The sequence below is a fragment of the Hypomesus nipponensis genome, chromosome 10, assembly GCF_054491055.1.
Source record: "Hypomesus nipponensis isolate SF chromosome 10, ASM5449105v1, whole genome shotgun sequence".
Lineage (NCBI taxonomy): Eukaryota > Metazoa > Chordata > Actinopteri > Osmeriformes > Osmeridae > Hypomesus > Hypomesus nipponensis.
The window spans coordinates 2,305,343-2,318,020 of record NC_140370.1 but is presented as its reverse complement, the minus strand read 5'-3'; the positions used below and the strand labels follow the sequence as shown (position 1 = coordinate 2,318,020).

At 41.7% G+C, this 12,678-nt stretch overlaps 1 protein-coding gene across 6 annotated transcripts in view; it reads left to right on the top strand.

Annotated features, from left to right (window-relative positions):
- eif4g1a (eukaryotic translation initiation factor 4 gamma, 1a) overlaps positions 1-11,900 on the top strand; it is a 47,641-nt gene extending 35,741 nt beyond the window's left edge. For all 6 annotated transcript variants that reach the window (XM_084708175.1, XM_084708178.1, XM_084708177.1 and 3 more), the window contains 10 exons: positions 67-299; positions 912-1,024; positions 1,491-1,663; positions 1,784-1,909; positions 2,034-2,115; positions 2,295-2,393; positions 5,968-6,111; positions 6,229-6,310; positions 9,257-9,397; positions 10,450-11,900. In XM_084708175.1, coding sequence (XP_084564301.1) covers positions 67-299; positions 912-1,024; positions 1,491-1,663; positions 1,784-1,909; positions 2,034-2,115; positions 2,295-2,393; positions 5,968-6,111; positions 6,229-6,310; positions 9,257-9,397; positions 10,450-10,631 — 1,375 coding nt within the window. In that variant the 3' untranslated portion in view covers positions 10,632-11,900. The remainder of the gene's footprint in view (positions 1-66; positions 300-911; positions 1,025-1,490; positions 1,664-1,783; positions 1,910-2,033; positions 2,116-2,294; positions 2,394-5,967; positions 6,112-6,228; positions 6,311-9,256; positions 9,398-10,449) is intronic.
- Positions 11,901-12,678: the final 778 nt, after the last annotated feature.

The following is a 12,678-nucleotide window of genomic DNA, read 5'->3' as shown; positions in this document are numbered from 1 at the left end:
TCCTGCAGTCTTCTGTCCAACTCCCCAGTCGGTCACCTCCACTTTACTCTTCTCTCTCTCTGTCAGGTCCAGCTCAAGTCGGGACCGAGGCAGCGACCGCTTCGAGCGACCTGACAGCCGCGAGGAACGCAGCGCCCGGCCACCTGTCACGAAGCGCAGCTTTAGCAGGGAGACAGAGGAGCGTGGCGGGCGAGGGGGCGAAGGTCGCTCATCTGCAGAGCCAGTACGCCGCGTGGCTAGCATGACGGATGACAGGGACAGAGGCAGCGGTGACCGAGCGCCAAGCAAGGAACCTGCTGGTAAGGGGGTTGGGGGGTAAAATGGAAAAAAAGATTGCAAATGGGTAGATTTGGGAGTGAGTTTGTTGTGGTCAGTAACAGGGCTGGACTGGGACAAAATTGCCCTAGCATTTTTGCTCAGAGCGGCACACCACAATCGGTCGGACACAGGTGCCATGGCCATGGTCATGGTCACTTCTCCATGTTCTATGTTCACCTGTTTTTGCAAAATGTCAGGTACTGTAGGCTTAGAAATTGAAGCTACAGCACTAAACATGTCGATTTATTTTTGCACATGTTGAGGCATCAATCTTTAGACTTTTACTTTTTTTTCACAATTTTTCCGCACCCCTCTGGCCCTTGCACTTTTGTTTCTCCATACTAATTCCACATATTTTGGCTCTGAGCCACTGCATCTGACGCAAGAAACGGAGGGGGAGGGGTGGAGCCTGTTAAGAGATGTGATTGGGCCAGCCCAGTGTTAGTATGGATGTCCCTGCTTTATGGGCCGGTCGTTAGCCAATTTTAAGTTTATTAAAATATATATATTTTATATATATATATATATATATATCAATCATATTGGCCCCAAGTGTTCGGGCCTGGTCAGTAATGTTTGCTGTTCCTCAACAGTAAAGCATGAGAATGCCCCCACTCCTCCCTCCAAGCCAGCCATGACCGAAGAGGAGTTGGACAAGAAATCAAACGCCATCATCGAAGAGTACCTCCACATAAATGACATGAAAGTATGCACACGCAGGACCTCACAGAAACACTACACAGAAACTACGGTTGAGTACATTCACATTGCCATGCTCAATGTGACATGTCTCATTCTCCCTCACATTACATTTACTTTTAGTAATTTAGCAGACGCTCTTATCCAGAGCGACTTACAGTAAGAACAGGGACATTCCCCCCGAGTCAAGTAGGTTGAAGTGCCTTGCCCAAGGACACAATGTCCTTTTGCACGGCCGGGAATTGAACCGGCGACCCTCTGATTGGTAGCCTGATTCCCTAACTGCTCAGCCATCCGACCCCCCCCACACACACACACACACATACACACACACACACACACACACATTTCCTCAGGTATACATGCAACCACTCCCTTAAACACAAAGATCGCACACAAGCACAACCGATATTTCTCAACTAGAAAAGACCTGAAAGACGTGTTATTGATTACTTTTCTCTCTTGGGCTGTAGGAGGCACTGCAGTGTGTGGCAGAAATGAACAGCGGCTCGCTACTGTTTGTGTTTGTGCGGAACGGTGTGGAGTCTACCCTGGAGCGTAGCACCATTGCCAGACAACACATGGGCCTGCTGCTGCACCAGCTCTACATATCTGGCTCTCTGACTGCTCAGCAATATTACCAGGGGTGAGACAGCTGTGTGTGTGAGGGAAAAGATGCAAAACATCTGTTTTAAATATAATGCTGTGTGAGGTAATAATAAAAAAATTATAAGGAGATGTGGGTGTTTTTTGGGGGGGGTCATAGGCTACAAGAGATCCTGGAGGTAGCCGAGGACATGGCCATAGACATCCCCCACATCTGGCTCTATCTGGCTGAACTCATCACTCCGATGCTCCATGAGGGAGGCATCCCCATGGGACAGCTGTTCAGGTGAGACCAAGGCTGCACATGTGCAGCGGTACACGGGAAAGGCCTCCACACTGTGCTCTGTGATGCTGCTTACACAGAAAATTGTGTATCAGTAGTAAATAAATAAGTCCCTGTCTGTGTGCAGGGAGATCTCCAAGCCCTTGGTCCCTCTGGGTAAAGCAGGTGTTCTGCTAGTTGAGATGCTCACTCTCCTCTGCAAAGAAATGGTATCTGTGACTTCACCTCAAGTACCAAATGGACAGTTGTCCATACATACAAATGATGAATGCTTTTACAAATGGACTGCACATGCAGTATAGTGTGTGTGTGAACACAGTATTAACGATGTCTGTCTGTGTGTGTGTGTGTGTGTGTGTGTGTGTGTGTGTGTGTGTGTGTGTGTTAGACCTACAAGAAAGTTGGTGGACAGTGGCGAGAAGGAGGGCTGAACTGGAGTGACTTCCTCGCCAAAGATGAGGACGTCAACAAGTTTGTCACTGAACAGGTCAGAACCGTGTGTCCACACCTCTTTCTGCATCACGCCAGTCAATGGATACTCTCTACACATCTGCCAGTTCTTAATATTTCTGACAGGTGCTGGTATTTTAGTCCCCAGTCAGTTCATGGTAATTTGAGTTTCAGGGCCCTATTTTAACGATCTGAAACGCAAGTATCAAACGCGAAACGCAAGTAACTTTGTGGGCGGAACTCGGGACTAAAATGGGTTAGTCTGAAGTAGCTACATTACTCATAGGGGTGGTTTGGGCGTAACGTGCAATAAACCAATCAGAGCATCATCTCACATTCCCTTTAAAAGAAGACGCGCTTGTTCAGTGGTGGATTGCTATTATAATGGCGGATTTGCCAGGCGCATGCGAGCGTTTCATAGCCGAGGAGACCAACGTTCTCGTCAGGGCCGTAAAAGACAGAGAAGTGACATTGTATGGGGATGGGAGAAACCCGCCTAAATTAGGTAAGGGATAATGCCCGACGAGGTGTCCAATATCATCTGATAACGGACGATGCGGAGGCGTGAACCCGGAAGACGGTTAGATGATATTGAGATTGATATTGGACACCTCGAAGGGCATTATCCCGCTTATACCATGGTCACTTGCCAACGATTTTTTTTTTTTTTTTTTACAAACATTAATTTATGTTTTAAGGCGTTTTGCAATAGAAATCTAACGTTTTTCAACGTTAGCCAACTCTGATATTTATAGTCCACTCAGCTCATAGAACCAACACCGGCTTTCCTTTGGCTGAGCTATTAGCCCAAAAGCTAACGTTATGCTAGCAGGATTCAAAGCCAATAACATTGTGTACGGTTGACAAACAGTAAATATAATTTTACAGTATGTTTGACAATAAGATTTGCTAGCTAACCAGCCATGTCGCTGTCCCAAAATCAATATCAAGATTTTCACGAACAATATCGGCCATATACTAGTACTAGGGCTACAGTATGGCCGCAGCCTGTGGAGCGAGTTGAACAGCAAGTGGATGTGAGATGATCGCAAAGATCAGAGTTGACATTTTCTCCAATCAGTGATTATAATTTGACAGTATGTTTAACAACAAGACTAGTCAGCTATCAAGCCATGTGATTGTCCCCAAATAAAATCAAGATTTTTAAGAAGAAAATAATTGGCCATGTGTTGAGTTGCTGCTAGCCGCAGACTGTCTGAAGTAGATTGACTAGCGAGGTGAATAGCAAATGGGATGTGAGATGAGCGGTTACGTGACACTGACACACTAGATTCAGAAAAGAAACATTTTTCAAATAGGTTAAAATAAATATTGAAGTCACTCATTGTTGTAAATACAAGTTAGCTTGTTAAAGTCTTTCACTTATTGTAAATGGAGGCTTTGACTACGTCACTGTTGTTATGGTTACATATTTAAGATATTTTGTACAGGCTCCTGTGTAGCCAGCGGAATAATTTAGAACGGTGAAGACAGTTTTTCTGCAATGACGCAGTAGGTGTTCGTTATCACCCTATAATGTACACCCCTGCAGCCAATCAGAATCGAGTATTGACCCAGACCATGGTATAACTGCGGTTAAACAGGTGTTGACCATTACTTTCTACCATTGCGATTACTGCAATTAGCCTGAATAATTTGGGTAAAAGTGTACGTGAGATGTATGCCTTTTTTGACATCCACAATGATTTCCCTTGTGTTGTAATATTTTTCCCTGTAATTATGTATGATTTGTAAAAATGGCAACTGTTGCATCTTTGTAGATGACAGAAGCTCAGTGTATGGGCGTTGTGCATACACTACATTACGGCTGGGCGATAAATCGATAAAAATAACAATCGAAGTAATGACTTCCCTTGATAAAGATATCGTAACATTAATTAATTTTCAATAATGTCGATAGAAAATAATTAGCAGCAGTCCATTTAATTTCTGTGATGCAGCAGAAAGTTAAGGAGAAATTGTAGCTTATGTTAACCGCGGAAAATTAGTCTTATTGCCGAAAACAGTGGCAGCGATAGCCATGGTGAGGGAGCAACTTCCAATTAAGAAATTATTGATAAAAAGGGTTTGTCTTCTTCAGTTATTTGGAAGTTGCTTGGCTTTTTGAAATCCGACAAAGAGCAGAGCAATGTTTGGTGCAAATTGGTGTAGTAAACAAAAAGGTGGCTACCAAGTTTGGTAATACGACAAACTGCAAATGTGGACTTCTTGTTGACCTCGACCTAGGGTCTCGGTTAACAAACGTTTGAACAAATCACTGCTTACAAAGGTGTTGGTAGATCTGTCAAAGTCCATATTTGTTTTTTATATAATATAACAACACGTAGGAAAATCCCAAATCAAACACGACGAATCTGGAGCATACGCCATGTTGTCAACATCTCCAAGGCAACCGCTTGGTCCAGGTATAATACTAATATATAAAAAAACTTTTTTACCACTTGAAGCAAAATCACTCGTTGGAACATGCAGAAAGTGTGAGTTTGTGCCAAGGTATTGATAGGTAGGCTATTGATAAAAAGCAAGGTTTTAAAAAGCTTAAGTTACTTGACCCCAGGTATGTGCTCCCTGGCCGCAAACATTTCTCTCACACCGCTCTGCCTAAACTTTATGCCGAGTGTAGGGAAAAAGTTGAGGAGGAGACTTATTTAGCTACTACTACAGATCTGTGGTCTATCGTTTAATTATCGTTATCGAATGTAAATATAAATGTCTATATCGATAATTTTGTACCCATATCGCCCAGCCCTACACTACATTATGGCCAAGCATGCGCCCTTAAAATAGCATCGCCAGAACACACCTCCTCTTTTCGCTGAATCCCCCCTGGGGGAGCGCAAGTTCATTCCCTAATTTACTGCCGTGCGTCTGGAGGGAAAATTCCGCTTTGCGTCAAGTGCAAAATAGGAATGATGCATGCGTCGGTGTACAAAGTCAATTGCGCTGGGTGCAAGATAGGGCCCTCTACGACAATCTACGAGTTGAGAAGATCCCCTTGAAAGATTTCAAACTTTTTCTACACTTTCTACAGGCAGGTTATAGGTGGAAACAATAGCTGGTTAACTCTACCCTCAACCATATGGATTATGTGCTAACGTAGCTCACAACTGTTTGACTAAGGAAAGCATACGGTGCATGGCTGTCAATTTTCTGCATGTTTGGTACATAACAGCAACAGAAAAACATGAACATGCTTGCCTACATAGTGCTAGATGATCACACAGTCCATAAACAGGCCAGATAGATATGAACGGTGTTGTGAATTGACTAGATTGCTTCATTTCCATCATGCGTGTACTCCAAGATAAACAAGTCCATTGCCAATTGTCTTACCAGCAGAGATACATTTGTTAAAAGCAGTGGCCACTAATAATGTAGTAAACAAACTCCCTACGTCTGAACCCCAAAACCCAACTAGAAAACAAGCCTACTTTTCTGACAAATTATAAGTATTGTCATCCTAAACATTGTTTATTAGTGACTTCTTCAAAACTTTTTCCTTCCTAGCATGATTTGAATATATGAACCTTTTTACCAGCACGTGTCACATTTGTATGTGTGATCTGATCATATGAATTTCCTCATCACAGAAAGTGGAATTCACATTGGGGGAGGAGTTGGAGTCTGAAGAGACTAATGAGAAGAAGTTGTTGAGTGGGGAAGAGCTGAGCAAACAGCTGGACAGACTAATCCAGGACAAAGCCAACAACCAGCGCATAAGAGACTGGGTGGAGGTTTGTGTTGTGGAGACGTGCTAGTTTCTATTTTACTCCTGTTGAAGATGATACGTTTGCAGGTGTCTAGTCTGGAACGATACACACTCCACTTGCTTAACCCTCTCCTCTTCTCAGGCCAATCTGGAGGAGCAGCACACCGTTTCCAACACATTTGTGCGCACCTTGATGACATCTGTGTGCCAGTCAGCCATCATATGTAAGTATAGCAGATAGGGTGGTCACAATACTAGAATTTCAAGCTCGATACCGATTCCCCCAAAAATACTCGATTCTTAATACCATTTTTGATACCATGGGGGGAAATGACAAATTAAAGAGGCATACATGTAATAAAAAAAAAACATTTGAATAAAAAAAAACAAATATAGGTGCAAGCAGCAATGCGGGTTCCTCCACAAAATGGCAAAAATATTTTAAACATGTACACTGTAGAAGATCGAGACTTGGACAACAAGAGAGCCAAACTACTTCATGTTTGACCAACAACAATAGGCTGAATGGGGATTTGAACTCATGAGCATAAGGTTACAAGTCAGTCTCTCTAGCCTCTCTGCTAAACACCAACTGAAGATTTTATGAATAGTAAAGGCTGAGTATTAGCTTTTTGTTAGCTCTTCTAACTCTTCTTGAGTTGATCTCTTTCCAGAATCTCAGTCAATGCACAACTAACAATAGGCATGTGGGCAACTGGGCTAGGGCAGAGCTCATATGCAGCTCCTTGCGAGAATAGCCTGTGACAGTACAGCAGTGAACTCTCTGGTCCCATTAAACTACACAACATGCACAATCAGGGTGACCAACAAGATTTTATTAACTAACAAACAATAACATTAGAAGCATCTAACTGAACAAACACAACAACTGCAATTCCTTGCACGGCTTTTGTAACCAAACTATTTTCCACAAGTCTTTTGACATGCCACACTGCATGCCGGGTACCCAAGGTGCTGACGCTAGCTGTGCTCCAACTGCGTGATATGAGTATTAGTTTTTGGTCAGTTTTGGGACAAACGTTAAGAAACGGTTGATATTTCAAGGCGAAATTGCATGAAATTGCGCATTGTATTTCAGAATTATGTCTGCCTGTTTAACTAAACAAGTATGACAATTATATGACAGGCCAAAAGACTGTGCGTGGTTTCTAACCTGTGACCTTGCACTTTGTAGGACACCGTTTCAACCCATTAAGCGACCCTCAAGGATGAGAATATGTGGTCAGTTACTGTATTAAAAAAGGAAGCTGTTTCTCCTGTAGCACAGATTGTTCAATTCGGCCAAAACAGCTGTAATTCAATTATCTTTTGATATATCAAGGTGAAATTGCGCATGGTACTTCAGAACGATGTCATCCTGTTTAACTAAACAGATATTCAAATTTAAGACAGGCCCAAACACTGTGGCTGGATTCGAACCTACAACCTTATACTTTGCAGGTGACTGTCCCAGCCCATTGAGCTATTCTAAGTGTTGAATATTTCATGTTCAGTTACTGTATAAAAAAGTAAACTGTTTCTCCTGTGGTAATTGTTGTTAGATTCAGCCAAGGTTGAAATAGCTCTAATTCAATCACACTAATTCAATCTCTGAATGTATGGTACTTCAGAGTGATGTCATCTTGAAACCTATTAGGTTTGAAAAACCATCAGTCAAAATGATATTTGATTTATTGACACAAAGAAATTGAGGCAATTGTACATTTACATAAATACACCTCAGAGTTACACCTAACCATCAGAGTTATCTCTACCATGTGTAGACTACAAGTAGCTAGCTACTGTGGCGAACCTGGCTTGTTTTGCAGTGGTTTACACAGTCTCGCTATACAGATGATTGGAGTGTTGTGATGGGCTCAAATAAACACGCATTGCTATGTTTTACAACTGGAGGATTTATCGGAAGACTAGAAACCGCTTCGTCAGAATAAAAAATAAACTATGCCTCTGACTGGTTTTGAACCTACAACCCTTTGCTTACCAGCACAACATCTCAGCCAATTTAGCCATTCCCAGGCATGGAATACACAATGTTCAATAGCTGGATAATAAAAAAAAAAAGCTGTTTCTCCAATGGCGAGCATTGCCAGATTTGGTCCAAGTTCAAACAGCTGTAATTCAGTCATATTTTGCCATATCAAGGTGTACTGCATGGTATTTCAGAGGCATGTCACCTTAAAGCCTATTAGGTTTGAACCATCCTTCAAAAATACATTTTATTTAGTGACACAAACATATTGAGGCAATGTGGACATTTACATAAATACACCCCTTTCAGCCATTTTGTACCTGATTCAATTGCCTTAAGTAACATTTTTAAATACGTCAATGATACATAGCTGTACAAAATTTCAAGTCAATTAGACCTTTGGTTCAAGAGAAGAGGAATTTTGAATGTTTTTCAAAATTATCACTGTACAGGAAAACCCATTATGGCAGACCTTATGGGTCCTTGAGGCTTTTTTGTTCCTCATGAAAAATGAGGCATGCACACAAAGTTTCAGTAGAATTGGAGCAATGGGGTGGAAATGCCATCACTTTGAAAATTGGACTTTTGGGCGTGGCCTGTGGCGCCCCCTATGGTCCGATGTGGCCCATTTTTGGTGTGGGGGTACCCACTTGGATGTAGTATCAATGTGCCAAATTAGAAAATTTATGACAGGGGACTTTTTGAGAAATTGGGGCGCAAGGAGAAGAAAAATAATAAGAATACCAACAATAATAATATAATGGTGTAGTAGCCTATATTATCACTCCATGCTTCCTGTAATGGAAGCTGTCAATCAAGGTACAACGATGTCCCTGTAAGTGTGATGGCGTTGAAAGCGACCAATCATAAGAGGGTCAGTGCCTCCATAGGTTTCTGCCCCTAAATGTTCATAGTCATGTAGACTTGCGCAAGAATAAATCAGCTGAGCAAGCACAAATTCACTGCAAGCAATTCTTTTTTTTTGACAACCCTAATAGCAGAGGTAGCGGATGTAGTCAAGGTTAATATTCTTCCCCTACCGTCTTCTCTGATCTACGCCAATATGCATTAGTAGTCTTGCTTTAAACGAGTGTTCACTGCCAAGGATGAATGGGCCTTGTTGTCAAAGCTTAATATGGGCAGGTCCGCTGATCCTGTTTGTGTCCTTCCTTCCATTCAGGCGAAAACCCATATAAGGTGGATGTATCGCAGATTACCCAAAGGGCTTCCCTGCTGCAGAGGTACCTGAGCGACGAGCAGAAGGAGCTGCAGGCTCTGTACGCCCTGCAGGCCCTTATGGTACACATGGAGCAACCAGCTAGTGAGTGCACATTTGTTTGTATTGGAAGCATACGTTTGTGCTTCATTCGTCACTTTAAATGTTTTCTGACATTCAAGCTGAGAGTAGGGCTGGGTGGTATGGCCCAAAATGTTTATCACGGTATAATTTGTAAGCACTGACAGGAACGGTATATATCACAATATAGTAGTTAGTCTTAAATTGTCATGACAATGCAATCCGCACCGCAGCTGCTAATCTACCGCATTCGGACGGATTTGGATTGGTTAACTCCGGTGTGTCGCATGAGTTGAATTTCCAACTTTCGCAGTACTTTGCCACGGAAGAGCTACTTTAGCGTTAAACAGTAGCCTACATTTATGGGATCACAAGAAAACTCTTAAATAGTTGTAGTGAGTTAGCTATAAACAATTATTACATGGCTGAATATTTGATTCTGTTGGCCTACAATAAACATTTCACAATTCAAACCAACCTGGCATTCGATTTGTTAAACGCATTCTGGTAGATATTTGCGCACATGCATGGCATGGAAAAGATTGCTAGTGTTACCACATTTGGTTAGCACAATTCGACGACAGAACTTAAAGAGGAGGCTACTGTTTGTTGATCAATGTCAGATAAATAGAAACCAAACCATTTCCAAACGACAGAAGAGGTCCCCTTTTTTTACCGATTCTCCTTCGTCCGGCAAATCAACCCCACTGGCGTTATTTTCAGACATCATTAAAGCTTGCTTACACTTGCCAACAAAAGCAGTTTACTCCAATGAATGTTTGCTTCCTCTGGAGTTGCGCTAGCTTGTTTGTTGACTAACCAGCCCACTAGGCAGTATCACTTTACTTGACCATTTTATACCAAACAGAAACACTTTACTTAATACATTTATGAATATATTGTGATATCCATGATATGCAAAATCCATATCATGGCACAACGCCATACCAGTATTTGCGTTCATACCAGTATACCGCCCACCCCTAGCTGAGAGTAGGTATTGTAATGTGTTTCCTCTAATAGACCTACATTTATTAGTCTTTTTTTTTCTCTCACTCCCTCCCATCTCTCTCCAGACCTCCTACGGATGTTCTTTGACACGCTGTACGACGAGGATGTGATCAAAGAGGAGGCCTTCTACAAGTGGGAGTCCAGCAAGGACCCTGCCGAGCAGACTGGCAAGGGTGTTGCCCTCAAGTCCGTCACTGCGTTCTTCACCTGGCTCCGCGAGGCAGAGGAGGAATCTGACAAAGACTAAGGACTAAGCTGAGAGACTTTAACGCTACAGCAAGGGAGGGACATTGTATGGGGTAGAGAGAAGAGGACTCTAATGCCTGAGAGGCAGACTCACTTGGTCCTCAATGAGGAAGATGATTTTGAGTAGTAGAACCGTGAAAAAACAATTTCTCTCCTCGTTTGCTTCTTCCCTCTCTATTGCTTCCTCTCTTCCCGTTTGCTTATTATAGGCAAGTCTCCACCGAATTAAATAAACCTGAAAATTATTCAGCACGATGGCTTTATAACTATGCGTTAAAACGTCATTGCGTAAATGTCAACTTCTTGAAAACAATACAAACCAACACGCTGCTCTTTTTATGGTTCTAGATTAATTATATTATGCAACATACTATATGACACAAGCTGTGTCATGTAGCATGTTCCCAGGACAGGATATCATGCCAGTTGCGCATGATGTCCAATAGAACACAGAGCTCATGTCTTGTCTGGGTGTTTTTTTCTTATTGGAGTGTGCAGCATGGTTGATGCGTGTTTCTATTGATGATATGATGGGAGGGTGCTCATGAATATGTTGCTGATTTCATCAACAAACAAAAATGGTGAATTGCATTTTTTTTGCATTACGTAGGAGGTTGTATTCTCTTTTGTCATTTAATACAAAGGGGAACTGAAAGAACAGAACCCCTGAGGATTGTGACCTTTGACTGAAGACCTGGACTACTAGGGGGTGGTCTATTATGCTTCCTTAAAGCCATCCCTTCTTTCACCTCTTAGTAATCAACCATGACATGGTGGATTCTGCATATTTTACCTCTTGTACGCAAATGGACTGTTGAGGCTCTTAATCTCCCCACCCTTGGAGAGAAGGCCTAGCGAGGACTCTAAATGACAGATCACCATTAAAACTTGAAAAATCTATAGAGATCATCTTGATGGGGAGGAAATAATAATAAAACACAGAAATGACCCGAAAGCCTTTTCTACTCTTAAGTGGAAACACATTTCAGGAGCATTCTGTAAATATATATAGAAAAAAACAAGAAAAAAAGTTTTGTCAGTTTTATTTTGGAAATAAAGAGAAATTGCCTAAGTAATGCCATGTATCTTTGTCCAGCAGAAGTGGCAGTTATCCAGATGCAGAAAGGTGCTTTAGATTATTGTTTTATTGGAATTTTGTAAATACTTTTGCTTTCTTTATTATTTAAGAAATGATTGCTTCTTTTTGCATCGGAAACTGGAAAAGATAAGGAACTGAGCATTGCAAATAAAATACAAATTGCTGAGCAAAGCTCGGATGGTCTTGTGTATTGTTTGAGTCTGACGTGAGTGCGCTGTGTTTGAATCCCATCTGATCTATAGTTTTTGTGACACACTTCTCAGTCATATCCTGCCAATCTTCTGCAATCTTCTCAAACAGTTTTGTTCACCAGCCTTTGTTAGCTAGTGAACGAGTTGGCATTCGAGATGGCTGAACATTTTAGTTCAACTAATCAAGAGTTGCCCATGATCCTAACTAATCCTCATTAGAGATGCACTGATCCGACTTTCAGTCCCGATACCGATGCCTGGGCTTTGTGCATCTGTCGATACCCGATACCGTTGTTGAATTAATAATAAACTGTATACCTTCCTTCCACCATGTGAAAGAGACTAAAGGCACCAGACTTTCCTAACTATTCATTACTTTCCTTAATTAAGACAAAAACAGAAGTACAAAGTCCTTGTATTGTTGTTGTATTGTGTAACATTTTCAATTATACATTTATAAAGATTTAGCCAAAGTTTTTAGCATGAGTGCAATGCCAGAACAGATGAATCACTATCTCTGGGTACTCGTCACAGAAGGTACTATTAAAAAGTATATCCTTTTTAAACTACCTCATGTAATGACTTGCAGGATAGTATCTATGGATAATCTTAAAGGAAACATTTTTAACTTTGTTAAATAATGAGCGTTTGGGCCAACATCCAGACTTTTTTCAAATAAATATTCTCAACTAAACAGTTCCAATGGGGAACTAGAGGGGGTACAATATCTGGAGAAATTGTGGGGTGTGCTTGTGTCA